The sequence below is a fragment of the Heteronotia binoei genome, chromosome 21 (assembly GCF_032191835.1).
Source record: "Heteronotia binoei isolate CCM8104 ecotype False Entrance Well chromosome 21, APGP_CSIRO_Hbin_v1, whole genome shotgun sequence".
NCBI lineage: Eukaryota > Metazoa > Chordata > Lepidosauria > Squamata > Gekkonidae > Heteronotia > Heteronotia binoei.
This window is the reverse complement of record NC_083243.1, coordinates 150,916,953-150,940,111: the sequence shown is the minus strand read 5'-3', so window position 1 is coordinate 150,940,111 and position 23,159 is coordinate 150,916,953. Positions and strand designations below refer to the sequence as shown.

The following is a 23,159-nucleotide window of genomic DNA, read 5'->3' as shown; positions in this document are numbered from 1 at the left end:
GTGAGATAAGAATACTATGTCCCCGTTCAGCCCTTGAGGGTCCATTGTTATGAAATCATGAACGAACTCAAATTCAGCAGTCTCACACTATAATCTCCTTTTAAAGATTCTCTGTTTGAGGACTGCCACTGTTTGAGAATTGTCAGTAATGGAATGACCTGGAAGACTGATATGTTTCCCCCATTGTTGTTGTTTTTTATTTAGTGTTGTGGGTTTTTATGTTGGATTTATGACCATTTTTTCTTTTGTGTAGAGACTGACCTGTTTGTCCAATGTAGATTGGAAGGACATTGCTTACATTTGATAGCATATATAACATTGGAAGATGAACAAATGAATGAGCCTGAGATAGTATGACTGGTGTTGTTAGCTCCAGTGATTGTGTTGCAGCCCATAGCCATCATGGGAGTGGGGGGTGCTCAGGGCAGCTTCACCTTTCAAATTTGTGGCACCCCATCCCAATATTCCCTTCGAATATCAGTTTAAAACTGCACAGCTGCTGAGACAGCCAGAATCTTCTTCCCTTTCCATCAGTTGGCTGGGAGGAGGAGGAAGTTTGGGGTGCACAGTACTGCCTTTCTTGCTCCTCCCCCTCATAGAAATATTCAGGCTTGTGGGCCTTGGCAGAGGCTCAGTGTCTTGCTGCCCACTGCCCTACTTCACACACAGTGAGCCCAGGGTTTCCCTCAGGTGCTTGCCTGCCTGTCCTTGCTACCTCTTGCCTGATGTTGGTGCCTCACTTCTTACAGCTGTTGGGGATCTCCACACTTCAGGAGGAAACTTTCCCTTCAGCAGTCCTGCTTGACTGGCAAGACAAGAGAGCCCTGGCAGTCTGCATGCCCAAGGCTTCCATTAGGGCAGTACACTCCATTCTCTCCTCCTTCCCACAAACTTGAGGGAAGAAGCAGCCTTGCAAGCTCCATGTCTCAGCATTTTGTAAAGAGTTGTGGGGAAGTGCTCAGTAGGCTTTCATTCTTGGTAATTTAATTGTAAAGTTCCTGCTTATGGACCTGTTGTGTTCTCAGAGTGAACATGGGGACAGAGTTGGCATCTTGATTTGTTGTAGGCTTTAGTTTCAAAATCCATATCCATGTTAATTGTTGTGGGTGATAATTTGTTTAAGGTGAGGAGTCTGTCTGTGCACTTTGGTTTGCTTTTCAGCATCTGTAAGGAGTCTTATTATCTACCATAGGTTGTAGGTCATTAATGATGCATTTAACAGATTTGAGCTGAGAGCTGTATGTGACTACCAGTGGTGTTCTTTTGTTGTTTTGATTGGGCTGTCTTGCAAGAGAGTATTATTCTGGCTTTGTTGATCTGTTTCCTTACTACATCAGGTGAGTATTGTAATTGCAGAAAATATTGTAGATCTGTTGTAGATCCTGCAGGTGAGAATCACTGGATTCAGAACAGATGTGGCTGTATTGTAGAGCTCGGCTGCAGGGTGTGTTTAGGATGATGACTAGAGGTGAGTAAGTATGTTTGGCAATCAGGGCAGGTGCATGGGAATCAGCGAACTTGGCAACTGTTGGGTGCCAACTTGCAGCAGGGGTGGGCATCCCCTCCCCCACCCTGCTCGTGCCATCTCTGAGCCTTTCTTGGCTCTGAGGGTTCGGAGAAGCTCCCCCAATCTCTCAGAGCCGAGAAAGAACATGGCTTCCCCTGCCCAGTGCTCTCCAAACTCGGATCACGCTGGGCAGGGGAAGGCGCCACGTGTTCTTTCTGGGCTTTGAGGGATCGGGGGTGCTCCCCCGATTCCTTAAAGCCTAGAAAGAACACTTGGCATCTTCCCTTGCCCAGCGTGCTCCAAACTCAGAGTGCACTGGGCAGGGGAAGGTGCCAAGTGCCCCATACAATGATGTTAACAGTATTAATATTACAAACAAAACCAGAAATTCAACAACTAACAAAAATCCCCTTGGAAAAGATCACACCCTACAAAAAGTTAAAACAAAAGGGCCTTCAGTATGCCAAATAATTAGGAAAATAACATTAAAAATCCTAGGTCTTAATCTTTAAACTAGAGATGATCTATCTCTGGGATATTATGATTAAGATTGACTGTAAGGGGCAGAGCTTTCTTTACAGTGCTACCAAAGTATTTGAATTTTCGTCTGAGGAGCCTTTGTTCTAGTCCTTTTTATTGGCCTTTCCTGGACAGTTAAGCAAAGACTGTCCTTTTACAAAGAGCATTTGGTATCTGAGATGTACATTTGGTAGTGCAGTCATTTGAATGTCTGATTATATCTTCAAGACACAGGTTCAAATGCAATTATTATGAAACTCATTATGTCACCTTGAGCCCTTAGTGTAACTTACCTCAAGGGTTATTGTGAAAATAAAATCAGAAAGGAATAGTCATGTATTCCACTTAATAGCAAATGTTTGATTTCTCTTCTATCTATGATATCCTGAAAATCGTATGTTTCCATTTATGCAAAAACAGTATAATATCAATACAAATATATGTATTGGACAACAACTTTCCTTTTGATTAGGATGATCCATTTTCTGCGCTTGATATCCATCTGAGTGATCATCTCATGCAAGAAGGAATCCTGAACATGCTAAGAAATGACAGGAAGACTATTGTTTTGGTTACTCACAAGCTACAGTATCTGCCACATGCTGACTGGGTAATTAACCTGTTTTTAGTAAAAGAACAGAAAAGCAACTTGTTAATGCTTTATCATGCTTTATAAATATCTGTGTATGCACATGATTTGGTCAATTATAGCTACTTTTAAATCACATTGGTTTCACCAGGTATTGTAAAGTGAGTTCAGTCAGCTCTTATTTAAGCAGCAACAGCTTACTCAAGAACAGTCACACAAGAACAGGCAACACAGCAAACTATATACATTTTATCTGAGTAGAACATGCTCCCTTTGGTTGGTGGCAATCCCTCCTATAGGTCTCTCCAAGATCCTTCATTTGCATTTCCTTGAGAAATGCCTTGCACCCTGATTGGCTGGTTTTAAGAGAATAGCCAGTTGGTGTGCAGACATCAGGATCTTGAATGGAAGCATGCTTCAAGCTCAAGCCTTCAACAATACAACACAACAACAAACACATAACACCAGGAGCAAAGTAATCATGCTGAAATTGCACTGAGTCAATAAGACGATATATCGTTCCTGATCTGCCGTAGTGCTATCTTTAACATCTTGGTACATTTATTTTTGTAACTTTGTACTGCCGTATGTCACTGACTAAACAAATGTACCCAGGTTTAAAGAACCAAATAAGCATATTACCTAAGGTTGCCAACTTCCAGTTCTCCCAAGATTACACTTGATCTCCAGAGCACAGTTACCTTGAAGGAAATAGTAGCTTTGGTGGAGCAGACTGTGTGGCATGTTGAGGGCAGACTCTTCCCCTCCCCAAACTCTGTCTTTCCCAGGCTCCACCCCATAAATTTCCCTATTTCCCATTGAAGAGTTGCAACCTTAATATCACCATCAAATATAAATAGCAATTGGTGCAAGCAATGATCCACTTTAGTTTGATCTATAAACCCTCTGTTTTCTGTTCAGGTAGTAGAAGAGGAAAATAGAATCTTAGGATTGTTTGCTTTTGTTTGATCATAGAGGTTGATAGAGTAAGCAAGTATGACATTTTTGAGCTACAGTCAAATTAGTATACAAATATTTTGAATAAATTAAATCCTGTAAAGTATTTTTAACATTTATTTTAATAGATAATTGATAGTAGCCACCTGTAGAAAGCAGGCTATAAGTTTTTGAGATTAATTAAATATGAACAGGTTTTTCTTGATTACTTTGTATAACCAGCACACCTTATACAAAACTGCCTTGACAGCAGCAGAAGAAGAATTGCAGATTTATACCCTGCCCTTCTCTCTGAATCAGAGACTCAGAGTGGCTTGCAATCTCCTATATCTTCTTCCCCCACAACAGACACCCTGTGAGGTGGGTGGGGCTGAGAGGGCTCGCAGTAGCTGCCCTTTCAAGGACAACCTCTGCCAGAGCTATGGCTAACCCAAGGCCATTCCAGTATTAGATTTATGCTTTTGTTGCCAAATGTGTATATTGTTGATTTTTTTAATTTACCCCCAAGCTATGGAAATAAATAGATGGTGAATTGTATTCTTTCACTTGTCTGCCATGTTTCTGTGCAACCCATTTAGCTGGAACGTGATACTACCTATAAACAGTGTTCCAAGCTGAGCTAGCATGAGCTAGCTCACAAATTTTTAGCCTCCAGCTCACACATATTTGTCTTAGCTCAGGAAGGATGACCCCAGAGCACACTAATTTATGCAGTAGCTCACAACCTTAATGCCAGTAGCTCACAACTTTAATACCAGTCACTCAAAAAGTAGAATTTTTGCTCACAAGACTCTGCAGCTTAGAGGGAACATTGCCTATAAAGTGTATATTTACCAAACTTTACCTTCCTAGCTCATCTGAACAGGCTATTAAAATAAAAATTACCTATGGACGTAATAAAAACTGAATGGAACTGAACTATTTCAATAGAACAGACCTTTTTTGGACAATTTTAAAATGTTCCAGATTATTGCAATGAAGGATGGTACCATTCAAAGAGAAGGCACGCTCAAGGATATTCAGAAGTCAGAATCTGAGCTCTTTGAACATTGGAAAACACTAATGAATCGACAGGACCAAGAACTGGAGAAGGTTTGCTTTGTTTTTCTTTGCCAGCACCTTAAAATAGTGGTTCCTTATGTGATATGTCAGTTACAATTTAGAAATACTGCTACGTCATTCATATAGTAAGAAGAAATGTTTTATCCAGCCATGTAGAATTTAAATCTATCTTCCAAAAGAAATGTTTTTACACAAAAATTATAGATTTTTCATTCAGGAACTCCACCCAGCAGATGGTGAAGCTTTGTGCAGAAGAGGCTCTCTATGTCAATGAATCAGCTATGCATCAGCTGAGCAGAGTTGCTGATGCAACCTGATGAAAGTAAATCATTCCTATTAAGACTTTATTGCATATCTGCAATTGTTTCAGTCCCTGAAAGCAGCATTGAGGTGAGACAGGAACCTCTCAGCACACACACACACCCAGCAGACCCCAGCAAGATTGGGACCCCATGACATTTTTTAAAAAGATAAAATGCTCTAAAATGGTGCTGCATCCCCATGGTGGACTTAGGGACATTGTGTATCTTTCACACTACACTCATCTTTCGAGTTGTCCCAGCTGTTGTTGCAGTTTTGACTATTGGCTTTCATTACAACCAGTTCACACTCACACTTTTTCTTGGGTTTTTCCTGTTAGGGTTTTATCCATTCTTGTTCACAGTTGATCAATTTTTTCATTGGGGGGGGGGGAGTTTTGTGCATGTGTTGTGGTGCTGAAGCAACCCAGCAAGCTTGAAGGGATCTATTAAAGACCAGTCTCCTCCACTCACACAACATCTGAGGTTTGCACTGGGAGTCTCTGCACTGATTGGTGCTCTTTTCCCATAGTAGAGTGGGCCTCTGATTGCTTCCCCCCGGAGCTTGAATTTGTTTAACTGACTTGTATTAGGTGAGCAACTTACTGCAGCATGCCACAGCAAGGATTGCACTTATTTTACCCTGGCAACTGATAATGTTTCTTTTTGAAATCAGCCTGTGCATTACTTATCGAAGAAACACCCACAGGAGGTATTGCCTCTTGTGACAGAAATGGGCATACATGGTTACTTCAGAAATTCAGAAATTCAAAAGGCAAATCCTTGAAACACACTGAAACAATGATTTCAAAAATGCTGCCCAAGGTCAAAAAAAAAAATAAAGAGTGCTCTTGAGTGCAAATGGAGAAACATCAAGGAAGGCAGTGATTGGCTGCTGGTCCCAGGCCTCACTAGGGGGATGGAACTTTTGCCCTCTGGTACAAAAATGTTGAACCACTGACATGTCAGGAGGGCTTCAGCAGGCAGGTTGCCTTGGAACATCAATGCAAAAAACTTTGTTCAGATTTCCAGCTTAGGCTTTTTTGTGCCTAAGATGGCAGTGAAGACCGCTGATGCAGTTCCATTTCACTAGCCCCCCTCCCATCCCCATAAAAGTGTGGGAGAAACTGGGGGGGTAGGAATGGGGGGAGAAATGGGAAAGGAATGAAATGGTGGTAGGATGTTTTCAAAGTTGTGTGAATATGAGAAAACCATGTTTACATTGGTAAATGTACGTGAGTCTTAAAGCTAGTGTGAAAACCCTTGATATCGTCTAGTTTGGCTCTTAGAATTCTGTGATACCATGTCAATCAGTGACACAAATTAAAGCATACAGGAAAAGTTGAACTGGAATCTTGGCTATCTGGCCTTTAATCAGCCAGTCATTAGTTTTGAAAGTTTCTAGTTGATCCAATAAATAAATTTAAGTATTGAAAAGGGGTAATGTAGACAAATGATATTAAGGGGTAATGTAGACAAATGATAACCCTGCTATTAACTCGGTTTTAAAGATTGGGGATGGCCATGAGACCAAGTAGGTTGTACATTCTCAGGCTGTTCTTCTCCATGTGAGAATTTCCAAGTTTTTTAAATGATAAGTGTTATGGAGGATTGTTATTGACAAAATTGTTCCTCAGTGCCCTCTCTGTTCTCATGCCAAACTATAGCTCCATGGAGCTACGGAGGATAAATGAAACAACTAGAGCGAGGGCAACAGTATAATCATGATGAAGCTATAAGAACATCTAATAGAGTGGTTATGAAGGCCTATGAGATTGCAGTGAAGACTGCTAAGAAGAATTTCTATACTTTCGCCTGACCCATTTATTTGGAAAATTTGGTTACTAACTACTTTGCCTCAAGGCAAAGAAAGTGATAAGGAATTGGCTGTTGGCTGTGTGAGGTCACGAACTACTCTGCCTCGAGGCAAGCAGAATGATACAAAAATGGCTATTGGCTGTGAGGCATTTGTGAGCTATATTGCAAAGTCTTGTCACATGGGGAGGGATGGTGGCTCAGTGGTAGAGCATCTGCTTGGTAATCAGAAGGTCCCAGGTTCAGTCCCTGGCATCTCCAGCAAAAAAGGGTCCAGGCAAATAGGGGTGAAAAACCTCAGCTCGAGACCCTAGAGAGCTGCTGTCAGGTCTGAGTAGATAATACTGACTTTAATGGACTGAGGGTCTGATTCATTATATGGCAGCTTCATATGTTCACTCCACCAGACTCTTCTGACTACAATTGATACGGTAAGGAACTGGAAGCATTGTTCATTTTCAGGGCCAGTTTTGGACCAATTCAGTCAGCTCTCCCAAAGGAAGTTGACAAAATTCTTGGCAGCTGTAAAGCCCATCACTTGCTTCCTGGATCTGTGCCCATCTTGGCTGGTCAAGGCCTTTGGAGGCGGTGTCTTGGGGGCCCCTGGGAGATATCATCAACTTATCCCTGTCTTTAGGGACATTCACAGCAGGGCTGAAGGAGGCAGTGGTGCCATTGGACCCTATAGTCCTTGCCAACTACTTCTGTTCTGGGTTGAGAGACAAACAGCTCCAGGTTTTCTTGGATGAGGCTTCCATCATTGATCCTTTCTACTCTGGTTTCCACCCTGGCCATGGGATGGAGACTGTTCTGGTCACCCTCACAGGCAACCTCCAGAGACACCTCAATCAAGGTGGGTCGGTTGCTGTTGCTCTTGGATTTAACAGTAGCGTTCAAAGTGGTTGGCTATGATCTTTTGACCCACCACCTTGTTGATGTAGGTACTGTTTTACAATGGCTCTCCTCCTTTCTCCATGGTCAGGGACAGAGGGTGACACTCAGGGAGAGGATGTCTTTGTGGTACCCACTGGAATGTGGAGTGCTGTAGGGGGTGATCCTCTTTCTGATGTTATTTAAGATCTATATGCACCCCCTCACCCAGCTGGTCCAGAGTTTTGGGCTGGGTTGCAATCACTATGCTGAAGACACTCAGCTTTATCTGCTGATTGTCAGCTGGCTGGAATCCACCCCAGTTATTTTGGACAAGGCATTGGGGCCATGACTGGATGGTTACAGGAGAGCCATCTGAGATTAAATCCAATGAAGATGGAGGTCCTGTATCTGAGTCATGGGAGCCTGGGATCAGGAATCTGGCTCCCAGTGCTTGGCAGAGCATTGTTGACCCCAGCGCTAAGGGTGAGGAGCCTTGGAGTGATCCTAGATGCCTTACTTTCAATGAAGACCCAGGTCACTGCTGTTGTCTGATCAGCCTTTTATCATCTTTGGCTGGTCAGGCGACTGATTCCCTATCTCACCTCCTGGCAGCACCGGCTCTAGGGCACGTGGCACCTCAGGCAGGCTCCTTGCCCACTGCCTCCCCTGCTGCCCCCTTCTGCCACCCTCCCTCTGCAGCACTGCAATGCAGCACCATGCTCCGTTATCCCCCCCCATCAGAGCATGCCGTGGCTGAGCTCTACTGGCTTCAATGTGGGCGGCACACCATCTAATCCTTTGAAGCATGCGTGGGAGAAGGCTTCTCCCCCCTCCTCCTTCCTAAAACTAGAAGTGAGGGGGAGTGAAACCTCCTGCACACACTTCAAAGGATTAGATGCCGTGCTGGCCACATTGAAGCTGGTAGGGGCCAGCCTCAGCGTGCTCCTCTGATCACGCCAGGGGGAGAGTGGGGACAGGCAAAGCACAAGGGAAGGGAGGGGGCAGGCGGTGGTGGAGGAGGCAGGCAGGCAAACTAGGCGGTTGTCATGGGCACCGGGAGGGGGGAGCCCAATTCAGTGCCTCCTTCCTCCCAGCACCCTAGGCAACCGCCTAGTTTCATAGTGTGTGAGCCAGCTCTGCCTCCTGGGACTTAGCTACAGTGATTCATGCAGTGGTCACTCCCAGACTAGATTACTGTAACTTGCTGTACGTGGGGTTGCCCTTGAACCTGACCCAGAATCTGCAGCTAGTGCAGAATATGCAGCATGTTTGCTGATGGCAATGTCTATGTGGGCACGTATTCAGCCAGTGCTCCCCCAATTGCACTTGCTGCCAATAGAGTACAGGATCCGGGTCAAGGTTTTGGTATTAACCTTTAAAGCCTCATGCAGCCTGGATCTATATGTGCCATGGAAAGCTTTGTGCTCTGCTGATCAACATCTCCTGCTAGTCCATGGCCTGAAAGTTGTCCACTTAGCCTCAACCAGGGCCAAGGCCTTTTCCACCCTGGCCCTGACCTGGTGGAACATACTCCCATTTGAAATCAGGGCCCTGCGGGACTTTTTACAGTTCTTTAGAGCCTGTAAAACAGACCCTTTCCCCCAGATGTTTGGTTGAGGTGCCAGGCTCAGCCTCCCCCTGCCCACATAATTACATAGCGTAATAGTTTTAAACGTAATCAGTTTTAAACTGATAAATGTATTATGGTTTTATATGTTTTATGGAATGATTGTTTTTATGATACTGTAAGCCGCCCTGAGTCCGCTTGCGGAGAGGGCGGGATATAAATGCAAAGTAATAAATAAAATAAATAAATAAACATCACAGAAATATATCATTGGACTAGCCATCCTGCAGGAGGCATTAAGGACTGCCCTGGAGTTTTATCTTGTTTACTGCCATCTTTATTGTTTGACTGCTTTTAACATGGCTTTTGTATGCTATTGTCATTTATTTATACCTTAATTGTTGTGAGTTGCCCGGATCCCATCTTTGGTTGAGGCGGGATATAAATCTAATACATCTAATGAATAAATCAATAAATTTAAACATAAATAATAGAAACCCTGTGATATTCCAAGCTCATGCACTAATACTGATCCCTTAAGCATCAGGTTGGCTATGCTAACATTATTTTGTACAAGTCTCCAGTAATGGATGGATCTTATATCTCAAGAGCCATGTATATGCATATCTAGCAAACTAATAATTCATGACAACTAAATATATTTTGGTCATTTAGAAAGCAACCCTAGTCAGGTTTATTCAGAATCCTAGTCAGGTCTATTAAGTGAGGTTTACTCCTACTTATTCAGACTGTGCTGTTCATCTGTGATTACAAATTGATCTAGGGGCAGAGTAATCAGCCATTTATTTTCCTTACTTTTAGGAAACCATAATTGAGAAAAAAACTGTATTAGATAGGAAGACTCTCCAAAGGACAATGCATTCTCGAGAAACTCTGCTCCAAGATGATGATGAAGATGAAGGTGAACTGATGCTCACAAAAAGGGCTGTGGTTAAATTGAGAGTTTCACAGCACCGGCATTTTATAACTCTCAGAACAAATATATGGCATAACAGTAATAGAGCATGATTACAAAGTTATTCTTGTTTTGGCTGGGCTTTAAATTGTATGACTGGTTTGTTTTTCTGATAACATTCATATTTATTATACATGCCTATTCTATTTGCAAAATGTTGGCTTTATGCTTCATTTCTATCATGCCCTTCTTATGGAGAGCTCAGAATGTATAGAGTTCTCTGCTGGTTTTTCTATCCAGCTACCAGCCAGGTTCACATTTTGCTTTACAAACAGAAGTACATCAGGGTTTTCTTTTTATTGAAAGAAATACATTTAAATATTTATGCAAATCCAGCCTGAAGTTAGTTTGGTTTAAGGACATGTTTTCCAGCATTAAGATCCCTATGAATTATGTAGTAACTGAATGGAAGAATTGTTTGGGCATTTTTATTGAAACAGATAGGTTATGTGTAATTAGGGAAAACCAGCGGTCATTTTGTAGAAAAATAGGTGGTGGAGCTCATCCAGGGATTGTTATGCATCTGCACATACTATTCAATGGACAAGGAGGTGGAACTCTCAGAAAGATGCAGGAGCTGTGCTCCTGTGAGCTCCCACTGAATCTGAGGCCTGTGGAAAACTAATATCTAATATTACCCTGAACTAGATAGACCAGGCTAGCCATATCTCATCAGATCCTGACAGCTAAGCAGGATCAGCCCTGGTTAGTACTTAGAAGGGAAATAACCAAAGAAATCCTGAGCTGCTATGCAGAGTCAAGCAATGGCAAACCACTTCTGTTTGTCTCTGGCCTTGAAACCCCTATGTGGTGACCATAAGTTGGTTGTGACTTGATGACAAAAAGAAATAATTCCTTAATTTGAAGGGGGGGCAGAAACTTCCTTAATTTGAAGGGGGGGCAGAATCCTAGTTACAGTATATTAGTATAAAAATAGCAAAATTATACTGGGCTTAAACCCAACAATCTCTCCCTTCAGCTAAGCCTTCAGCCCCCCTGCCTAAAATTTTGTAGCTACGGGCCTGACAGCCATGATGTTCAATGACTGACTTTAAGCAAGGCATTATTACTCAACCTAATATAAAGAACAAAGTTGTTTTGATGATAAAATGAGACAAATGAATATCTACCACACTTACCCCTTAGAAAACAGGTGGCATGCAAATATGATATACTAAAGTAGCTAGAGTTATATGCAAACTAAAGGTATCGTTTGCTCTCTAGAAGAAGCTTAACAGAAAGTTTTTGTTTCAACCAAACTAATTTCAACATCACCTTAGAAGCCATATTGAACTTACATGCTCATGGAGGTATTTATTTCATAATGAAAGACTATTCAAGTCATACATAGGTCACTTTTCTTTGGGACTGCAAAGATTGGATTACTCTGTGCATCTATAAATTATAGCTTCCTGAGAAAATTCTGAACATCTGTTAAATAATTAAACACTGTTTAAACATGAAGGACTGTGAATTAATCATGAGTGGCTAATCTACTGATCTTGTACTATTTTGCTTAGAAAAGAAAATCTCCCAGTATTTATAATAAGAATTCATGAGCCACCAAATTGGTAAATGTGAATTCTAAAAGTTTTTGTATGTAAAACTATGTAGAAGTTGGATCCATTGAATTTACTGGGACATTTCCAAGCAGATATCTTAAAAGTTGATTTATTTGGACTAGTACCAAGATTCCTTATGGCAGGGTCCATTCAGTCATTATTAACACACATTTGGAAACTTCTGCATATAGCAGGTAAAACAATAATAGCACTACATAAAGACACGGAAGAGGAATCTGAGAGCCTTTTCTGTTAATTTATAGATGAAACACTAGAAACTGACGATGAAGAAGACAATCTATCTTCTGTCCTTCACCAAAGAGCAAAGATGCCTTGGCAAGCATGTGGGAAGTACCTCAGCACTGCAGGTTTCCTCCTACTGCCTTTGCTGGTCCTTTCACAGCTCCTGAAACACACAGTTATGGTATCCATTGACTTTTGGCTAGCACAATGGACATCTGACGCCATTTCCAAAGTGGAAAAGAAACTGAATTGCTCTTTTTGTGAGGTATGTAAAAGTCTAAATGGGTGGACTGGCAGGCCAAAATGACCATTGAAAATGGACTCTTCTCCTGCCCAAAAATGGAGGGAGGAAAGAAGAGCATGCTGAAAACGTGAGCCACTGGCCCTGCCCATCCACCTTGTGCAACATGCCGATCTTGGACATTGAGAGGGCTACCTGCTCCCTGTTGCCTTGGGCAGTTAGGGCTGTTGGCTCCTGTGCACATTGTGCAAAGAAACAGCAACTAGTAGGGGCTCTTCCAATGTGCAGGGCCAACTTTATCCTGCAGCCTTAAATGCCAGTGCACCCCATATTCAAATCCTTGACTTGAAAAGGAAATTTCTCTCAATTCTAATCTCAAGTGACAAAATGACAAATTTCTGTTAGAATACATATGCCACAAAATGTTCATACCTGCCAGGCTAAAAGCTGCAGAAAATTGGTGGTTGAAAATAATCACAATAGAAATTATTGCAGTGTTGTTGTAATTTCTTGTCAAAGACAGATCTTGTCCATCTTTAGGTATTAGTGTTATATTGGCCTCTTTTCATGTCTCTGGCATCTTTCCTCCCTGTAGAATAGAATTTACTGTATTTTGTAACGTTGTAAAATTTCATCCTCAAAGCATTTATAATACAAACCTGATAAGCCATCTGGACTGGAAATTTTTCCTGGCTTGATTTTTTTATGGCTTCTACAACTTCTCTTATTGCTATCCCATCCAACTAACCCACCTTTAAACATGTAACATACATATAGTTTGTCATTAGGAGAAAAATACATTAAAATTTAGAATACTGTGGATTAGAATACTGTGGATGTATAAAAATATTCTCACTGAGTATAATTATACATCCACAATATTCTAATGTGTTTCCCTTTTAGAATTGTGTATCAGAATAATTTTTTTGTATTGACATACTCAAAATAGGAATATTGGCTGTTTATCTCATTACATATACTTTACCCATTTTCACTATATTACCGATTTTCACTATTATTTTTTACTATGGCAAACTAGAATGATGTTTACATGTTAAAAAGTAAATTAGGTGGACTAGAACATCACTATCCAATGTATTTCTCTTTTAGCTGAATTGACACACTCAAACAGGGATATTGGCTGCTTATCCCATTATATATATTGAACCCATCTCCCACTAAATTTTAATGTATTTTTCTCCAAATGACAAACTATATGTATGTTTAAAAGTGGGTTAGTTGGATGGGAAAACATAATAATTCCTTCCTTTTGGCCCAGGTTCATAGCAAGAATAGTCATTGACAGACACTCTCACATTTTGACATATTACTGTTTTGTTGCTTTTGCATGCTCATGCTACTCAGATCAAAGGTTTGCTCAATTTGTTAATTTTACTATTCTGTCATTGAAACTTATATTTGTACCATTTTACCTTCTAAATCACTGCCTATCAGATAATTTTACTTCACTGTCATTGATTCTTAAATCTGTACCATTTTGCATTCTGGGCCACTGCCAACCAGCTATGTATGGCTCTGCTCACTGTGCCAGATTCCTCATCTGATGAAGTGTGCTTAGAGAGCACATGAAAGCTTACGTTCTGAATAAAACTAAGTTGGTCTTAAAGGTGCAATCGACTCCTATGGAATATCTAGGGCTGTCATCCAAAATGTCATCCCCATGTCTAGCTCTCCCCAGTTCTCTGCAACATCCACCAAAAGTTTCCATAGCATGACATCACCACTACAAGTTCTCTGCTTCTACTCCTCATTGTTGATGCATGATTTCATCTTGTAAATTAATCACTGTGCCAAAAAAAACCCAAAAGCAACTACTACAGTTGTATTTTATAAAACAAAGCTCTTCTCTGTATACCACTTTGCATCATTTCTGAAAGAGTTCATCTCTCTGTACATCATTTTAGCCCCTCTTTGTAGAAACTGCTGGGCAATTAATTGCTCTGACAGTAAAGGTATAAAATTATGTTTTATGTAGATCTTCACTGATGTAGAAATTTTGTTAATAGATAAGACATATTTGATACAAATAACATTGCCCTACAAAATTATTCATATCATCTAATTCAAGTGTGGGCCAGCCCAATATTCATGTGTTTCATGTATCAATTGCATAAGGATTATATATGGAAAGTACAGGTTACTATATATATCTAATTTCTTTCTTGTAGTATTCCTTTGATTCTACTCTAAATATCTTCCACTAAATTTCAAAAAGTAGCAAAATCAGATGTAAAATGGATTCTGTAATCATCCCTAGTGGAAAGGTCAATGGACACAGTGATGAACTATATAATCCTACTCGTCTGGGCTATATAAAGCTTTGACTGAACCAGCCCATAATCTTATTCAACTGAAATTAGTACTTCTGAACAGCTGTTGAATTATAATAATTTATAGGTTCTGTATTCAGAAATAAGAGCTATATGTACTGATTGTTAGATAAATTTGGGTGTATACCTTAGGGTTGCCAGGTCTGTGTTGGAAAATACCTGGAGGCTTTGGGAGTGAAGCCAGGAGAGAATAGGGTTTGGGGAGGGGGAGGGCCTTGTACATGCCATAGAGTCCACCCTTCAAAGCAGCCATTTTCTCTAGGGAAGCTGATCTCTGCTGGCTGGAAATCAGTTGTAAAAGAGGGAACAATAGCCTCCAGATGGCTTGATTAACTCTAATTTCATATGTTGAAGTAAAACCACAAATGCCTTATTCTCATCAGCTAACTTTCCCTGGCTTGACAATATATATATCAGTTTTTCATAATAATGAAAGAAAGAGTGAAAATTGTATTTATGTGGGAAGATAAACAGGGATTCCTCTCAGCATAATTAATCCGATAGATTAACAGAATTATTAAATGGGGTTTGTTTCATTGTTTTCTTTCTTTCTTTCTTAGGGAACCACTTTTAATCATTCTCCCTATTCTAGAGTATTCAGCATTCTCTCCTGCCTTGGAATTCTATTATGTTTTGTGACATCGATAGCAGTAGAGTGGACTGGTTTAAAAGTTGCCAAGAAACTACATTCTTGTCTACTGAATAAAATCATTTTGGCCCCAATGAGGTATTCTGCTATATCTAAATAATATAAGAGAACACTATGATTACACAGTTCTATAATTTCAGGAAACTGCTGTTCTACACTAATGATTAGTTATTGTTTAGTTTGTTCTTATTTCACTTGTAGCACATCTTATTCCAAGGTCTTATGATGTATACTAATATACAAATATACACAGTTTCCTGTCCACGCAGTTTACAACTGCAGTAAAAAAATTGGGAGATTACAGAAAATTATTATACTAATTTAATAACCTACCACACCACCCTATGCATTCCCTCATTCATCACGCAATCCAATTCTGCCTTTTCATAATTATTCGGGTTCTAATTTCCTCCTAGCCCAATGTGCCTTTTCTTGAAGGAGATCTTTGCCCCAGTCTCAACACAACTTCACCAAATAAATCCATACTTGTGTTATCACTGAATCACAACGGGCCAAAAGGCCATTTTGTTCAATCCACCAGCCCAAATTTATTTACCATCTTTCCTCCCCTTCACACAAGTCAGTCAGTATCATTCTTATTATAGTTTGCTATGATATTATGGCAGTGGAATATATCTAGCCATCACCCTCCCTTCTGACTCTAGATCTAAGCCTAGTCCTTCTCTCAAATTTTGTTCAAACATTCCATCCTCACATTAACGGTTATCATACACATTAATCACACAGATGGATCCTATATAAAAAATGGAGAGCTTCTTACTAAATACATAACATGTTTGCTTACTATATATTGTTATTTTCAGAATACATTCACAGTTTAGGTAATTGGTGAAAACCTGTTTCTTCCCAAACTCATTAAATATTGAAAGAAAATACCACTAATATAATGTATACCAGTAACTGGTGGCGATAATGATGCTCAGCATTACAGGGGTCTTGGTAGGCTGCAGCAGGAAAGGAGATGGGATATATCTGTTCTATCAACAGAGCTGAGTTTAGTTCATTGGATTGGACCTAATGTTTCTAGGTTCACATCTTTACCACTGCATTTTTATAAAATGTCAGTAAACACTTAAACATGTTATTCAAGTTACAAAGGCCATTTAAAAAGAAGCATGGCTCTGCTAGATCTTCAACACACAGGTGGCAGACAATTTGTATGCATATCCTGCCATGTCATAAATTTCTTGCCATAGGAAACTAGCATGTAATGGAGGAAAAAATCTAGACCAGTCTTTTACTTGATGTGCTACCATTCTAGATCCTGGGAGTTTTTAATTGAATTTTTAAAATTCAAACACATGATTCCCTCTCTCATTCTGAAGTAATACAATGTTTGGAGGTCAGTAGTCTGAATGTGTATGTGTAAATAACTTGTAGACTAAGAATCACCATTTTTTGTCATTTCATGAACAATACATACCATGCTAAGTTCATACTTTAATGTTTGTGTAGTTTTATTAATTATTATGTATTAATTTTATATCTATTTTTGTTAATTTTGTTTTGTTCTTTCTGTCCATAAATTGGAAATAATTACACTAATTAATGTATTTGTTTTGTATGAGGAATGAGGAGAAATCCAAGGAGTGATTCATATTTTCAGAATATAATTACGTTTTTAAAGTTGCTTTATTATCAAGAAATAATAGTAAATTTTACAACATAATGCCCCTTGTTCCTTAATGACATTAAACTAGTATATAGTGTATAGTATATAAACTAATACACAGTGATGAAGGCACATACAAATTTGAAAATTCCTTCATAAACCAATTATCTTTCTATATCACTTATTTCAGGTTTTTTGAAACAACACCACTGGGGAGTATCTTGAACAGATTTTCAGCTGATTGTAACACTATTGATCAGGTAAATTATAAATAAACATATTCACTTCAAAATAATTGAAGCATTTTTCAACCATTCTCAATATAAAAATTAATAATCTGCATGCATTATTCCTGCTATATTTGCATGATATAAATACTGTTTTAATGAGATAATATATTCTATACCAGTTCAGTCATTTTATTGACCTAAATTAGAAATATAACAAACAAAAGAAAACAAGTACAATTTTAGCATTAAAAAGGGAGAAGTTCCCCATCAGAGGATTTTACCTTATGCTCCCAAATCCTCATAGCAATTGGAAGATCCCTTGTTACTGAACAAGTAATATAAGAGGGCTGGTCCAACAAAAGATATGAAACAAATATATTTTATATATTTCTGTAGCAGCTTGCTTTCTTGCTTTATGTTGCACTATTGGATCTTACTGCAGGCACATTGACATATGGCTTTTTGAACTTCATTCATTTCACTTAGTACCACTGTCCTATGCAAATACAGTTCAGAAAAAGTGCAATATGCTGATGATCATATTTCATTTTCTCCAACTTGAATCCACCCTAAGCAAGTTTTCCTTGTGGCAGTGAATGGAATAACTTACTCAAAGGAATCATTATGAGAACAGCTCTCCAATATTTTAATAAGAATTATTAAAAGAATAATTTAAAATGAAGGATGTTGTCAATAGTTTTATCTTTGTGCAAGTTAGGAGTACTAAAGATATTCATACAATAATTATTAATTAATACAATAATTATTGGATTATTAATACATTAGAACTCAAATTAGAATAAATAGCAGCAGCACATTCTAAAGTTTTCAAGTGTCTTTACTTTTTCTTTTACCTCTTTTCATATCAAACAATGCTACCCAAACAATGGATGTGCTGGTGCTGATGGACTGACCAGTAAGTAAGAACAAACAGATAAGCGAACAGGAGCTGAGGGAGAGGGACCTGGGCAATAGAATATATAGTGGTTTTCCAAGTTGAATCCCCTGTATTGTCAGGTCTATACCCTTTATGTCCTAGAATTATGAAGCCCTATTATGTGGCGTCTTTTCAAGACTAGAAAAAGGAAACAAAACAAGTTTTTCAGGGTGTTGGAGATCTATGAAAGGAATTTGTTAGTTCCTTTCTCTCAAATATTGATGTGTCCTCCTCCGTAAGTCCCAATGAGTTCAACTACATCTAAGTGAGTATGTTTGGCCTCTGATTATATGTATTTTAAATCTCTTAAGTAGGGATAAGCATGAACCGAACCACAAATCATGATTCATGCTAAAAATGGCCAATTACTGGTTTGTCTGATCCCACCACACCAGAACATGAAAATGAACCGGCCTTTTATCCTGGCATGTAGTTTGGTTTGTGTTTGCTTTGTTTTTTCATTTTTTTAAATTATAATTATAACTTTTATTGTTCAAACATAAAATACACCACACAAAAATTTTTAAAAAGACCAAACACACACTTATGTACAGTAAACGCTGAAGGATAAGGGACATATTAATTTCTATACATCATTTTCCATCTTTTAAACTGTTTCTAGGACTTATGGTTTTGAAACAAATTTGTCAATATTCCAACTCTCTCCATTTTTCATATTATTTTAACTAAGACATCTGTTTCCTAAATCAACTTATAACCTTCATCCACTCATATAATGGTTTTCCAGTTGTTTTACATTCCTGTATATTGCCCTCCTTCGATTTAACAGTTAAAAAATCAATTTCAGCGGTCTCCAATAATTTTTGAAGAAATTCCTCCTTTTTTGGGAATCTCCTGTTTTTTCCCATTACCTAACATAAACCAATCTGGCTGCCATTACAGCATGAAGCAAAAATCTGTTAATCAATTTGGGTAACGAATTCGGGCACATATTCAACAAGTACAGCTCTGGTGCAAACGGAACATTTATTTTCAACATTTTTTGGATCCAACTATTTACCTGTCCCCAGTATTTTCTAGCCTTCTCGCATTGCCACCAACTGTGGTAAAAAGTACCATTTACCTTTTTACACTTCCAACACTTGTTTGTTGTGTTCGGAAACATTTTTGACAATTTTTCTGGAGTGATATACCATCGATATACCATCTTATAAATGGATGATCTTGTTATTGTTATGGATGATCTTGTTATTTTTATATTATCTCTCCATATTTTCTCCCATTCTATCAACTCTATATTATGTCCAATATCTTGCATCCATTTTATCATATTTTCCTTAACAGTCTCATCCTGCATTTTCTCATTCAACAAAAAGTTATAAATTTTTGTGATCAATTTTTCATTGGTTCCTAAAATGATTGCATCAAATTCATTCATTTTTTTTTTTTACCAAATCCCAATTCTTTATCACTTTTGTATCTGGAGGTAACTTGCATTTTTTGTCCACCAATCTAGATTCACATTTTCTTCTATCTTCAAGTTATTCCTACTATCTAATAACGATTCATATTCATATGTATTTATTATGTATTTATTTCATCCCATCTATATAAATTGGGGTGTACAGAAGCTTCCACTGGGGATACCCATTTTGGGGTGACTTTATGAATTCGCATTCTAATTTTTGCCCAAATTTTATATACCGATTTTCTAATTTCATGCCTGGGGGTCGATACCAGATATAAGAGTGCCAACCATTCGGTAAATCTTCTCCTTCCAAAATCAATAGTCTTTTGTTCTATAGCAGCATCCAATCTCTTGCCCGCACCAAAATACATGCTTTGTAATATATTTGCCAATCTGGCAACGCAAATCCCCCTCTTTGCTTGACATCCTGTAATATCTTCAGTTTAATTCTGGGTCTTTTATTTTGCCATATAAAATTGGCTACCATTTTGTTTAGCTGTTTAAAAAAAATTGTAGGTAACGTAATGGGAATTGTTTGAAACAAAAATAATATTCCATGTAATATATTCATATTTATTGTTCAATTCTACCTAGCAACGACAATTGTAAGTCTTTCCATCTCTCTAGATACGTTTTTATGTCTTTCATAATCATCATTTTTCAGGGTTTTCAAATCAAATGTTAAATTAATTCCCAAATGTTTCTTTTTTTCATATCTAATTCCAGACTTCTTCTCTAATTTGTCAGTTTGTTCCTTTGTCATATTTTTAGCCAAGAATTTCATTTTCTGATAATTTACTTTAAAACCTGCAACTGACCCAAACTGTCTCAACTTTTCTTTCAACTTGTCAATCGAGTTAACAGGATCCTCAAGTATAAACATCAGATCATCGGCAAATGCCTGAACTTTAAAACTTTCTCCCTTGATCTTGGTCCCTCTTATTTCTTGATCTCTTCGAATGGGATCAATTAAATATTCTAGTGTCAAAACAAACAACAATGGCGAGAGTGGGCATCCTTGCCTTGTACCTTGTTCAATGGTTATTAACTCAGATAATTCTCCATTAACATTTATTCTAGCTTTTTGATTTGTATAAACAGCTTTAACCAACTTTCCAAAATATTCTCCACAGCCAATATCTTTTAAACATTTTACCATAAAATCCCAATTCACGTTATTGAATGCTTTTTCTGCATCCAGCATGATACACGCCATTTGTTTATCTGGGTGTTCCTGGTAAAATTCCAAAATATTTAAAATAATTCTTATATTTTGTCTCAATTGTCTTCTTGGAATAAAACTGGATTGATCTTCATGTATCACCTCTGGAATAACTTTCTTAATTCTCTGGGCCAAAATGGTTGCAAAAATTTTATAATCTGAATTTAAAAGGAATATTGGTCTATAATTCTTAATATTCAATGGATCCAACCCCTCTTTATATAACAACGATATCAATGCTTCGTTCCATGAGTCTGGAACTTTGGATGTTTGTTGTATTCCCTCTATCACTTTCTTATAAGGGAGCAAAATCTCTCCCTCAAAACATTTAAAAAATTCATCTGGCAGCCCGTCTGGGCCCGGAGTTTTATTGGTTTTTTGTATTCTTATCCCATCCACAGTCTCTTGTACTTTTATAGGGCTTTCTAAAAAAATTTGTTGTTCTTTTGACATTTTCTTCACCTTGGCTAATTTTACATATTCTTCTTGTTGTGTGTTTGATTTTTCTTGCCTTTTATATAATTTTTAATAAAAATTTCTAATAATCTCTTTAATTTATTTCCTCTGTGAGACTTCTTCCAAATTTTCATTTTTCAGGGATTTTATCATTTTCTTCTCTCTTTCTTTTCTTAGTCTATATGCCAGCCATCTACTAACTTCATTGGCATTGTCAAAGAAATTTTGTTTAGTCCACCTCAATTTTTTCTCCAGTTCTTTGTTTAACAAAACATTAATCTGATGTTGTATGTTTTGAATTTTCATTTTAATTTCCATTGTATTTTTCTCTTTTTGCATTTTCTCTTGGCTATATGGCTGACCTATTAATTGATTATAAATTTTCATCCTCTCCCTCTTCCTCCATGAAGGAAATCTAATTGCTAAGCCCCTGAAAAATGCCTTGAAAGCATCCCATATCATTTGAATGGGCGTATCTTCTTCCAAGTTTTGATTAAAAAACATTTTAGCTTCTTTTTTTACTTCTTCCACAAATACTTCTTCCTTTAAAATCTGCAAGTTCAATGTCCATCGGGTTCTCTTTACCCAATTTTTAAGTATAATTTGTACTGGATTATGGTCTGCAAATATCTTTGGTAATATTTCAGTTTCTTCTAATAATGGAAATAAAGCTGATGAAATCCAACACATATCTATCCTGGACCAAGAATCATGTACTTCAGAGTGAAAAGTATAATCTTTAGTTTTAGGATTTTTCGTCCTCCATGCATTAATTAGACTTAATTCATCTACCATCTCGAAAAAGGCTCTTGGCAACTGGCTACGATATTTTTTAAAATCTTTTTTCCATATTTCTTGTCCATATCCGTATCAAACACTGCATTATAGTCACCTATGATACAGTGATTTTTGTAGTTGAGTTCAACGATTTTTTCCATGCATGTTCTTAAAAAAACTTGTTTTTCATTCGGGGCATATATGTTTCCAAATAATATTTTTTTTCTCATTAAATATTACTTCAATCAATAACATGCTACCATTTTCATCTGCATAGATCAGTCTGGATTCAATCTGTGCTTTTATATAGATTGCTACCCCTCTCTTTTTCTTTGTCTTGCCGCTACATACAATTGTCCTAATTTTTTATTTTACAAATATTTTATATCCTTTTTTGCAATATGTGTCTCTTGCAGACATATTATGTCAGTAGATAGTTTTCTTAATTGTAAAAAAAAAAATTCTTTTTTGTGGGGCATTTAGACCGTTCACATTTATTGACGTAAATTGTAGTCCAGTTTTACCCATTATTCCATTAATGTATTACTATCTCCTATTTTCCCTTGTTCTTTCAAAGCTTGCGATCTTGTTTTCATGCTCTCTCTCTTTTTCCTTTTAGGTATTTCCCCCCATCTTTATTTTTATTTCCATCTTCTTCTTGTCTGTCTCCGCCTCCTTCTTCCTCCAACTCAGATTCCTGACTCTCTTCCTCTACATATCTACTCATGAATTCTTGTACTTTCACCATTGATGTTATATTAAATCTGTTATTTTGATAGGTAAAAAATATGCCTTCCGATACGAACCATCTAAATGGAATATCCTTTTCAATCAGCCACCCTGTCAATTTCTTATAGGCACTTCTTCTCTGTCGTATGCTCCAAGGTATTTCTTTTAAATTTTTTATGTTTTTGTCTTCCCATTTTAAGTTAATTTCTTTTGTAGCTCTCAATATCATTTCACATGTTGAGATTTTCATAAATCTAACATGTACTTCTCTTGGCAGATTGAATTTCCTTGTATAGGCTGAGGCAACTCTTTTAACCCAATCTATTTCTTCTTTAAGCCACTTCGGTGGGAAGGGTGGGATATAAGTCAAAATATAAATAAATTAATATCTTTTACTGCCGCTACCTCACCTAATGTCAAAAGATCTTTAATTTTCCCATATATATCTTCCCCCTTCTCTTCTGGGAGATTCTGGAATCTCAAAATATATGCAGCTCTATCCATTTCTAATTTTGCTGTCCTGTCTTTAATATCTG

General features: G+C 38.0%; 1 protein-coding gene across 1 annotated transcript in view; it reads left to right on the top strand.

Moving 5' to 3' along the window:
* Positions 1 to 23,159, top strand: part of ABCC8 (ATP binding cassette subfamily C member 8) — a 117,793-nt gene that overhangs the window by 70,037 nt on the left and 24,597 nt on the right. Inside the window, exons 22-27 of the mRNA XM_060261104.1 lie at positions 2,499 to 2,636; positions 4,539 to 4,664; positions 10,011 to 10,110; positions 11,990 to 12,234; positions 15,122 to 15,288; positions 17,034 to 17,103. Coding sequence (XP_060117087.1) covers positions 2,499 to 2,636; positions 4,539 to 4,664; positions 10,011 to 10,110; positions 11,990 to 12,234; positions 15,122 to 15,288; positions 17,034 to 17,103 — 846 coding nt within the window. The remainder of the gene's footprint in view (positions 1 to 2,498; positions 2,637 to 4,538; positions 4,665 to 10,010; positions 10,111 to 11,989; positions 12,235 to 15,121; positions 15,289 to 17,033; positions 17,104 to 23,159) is intronic.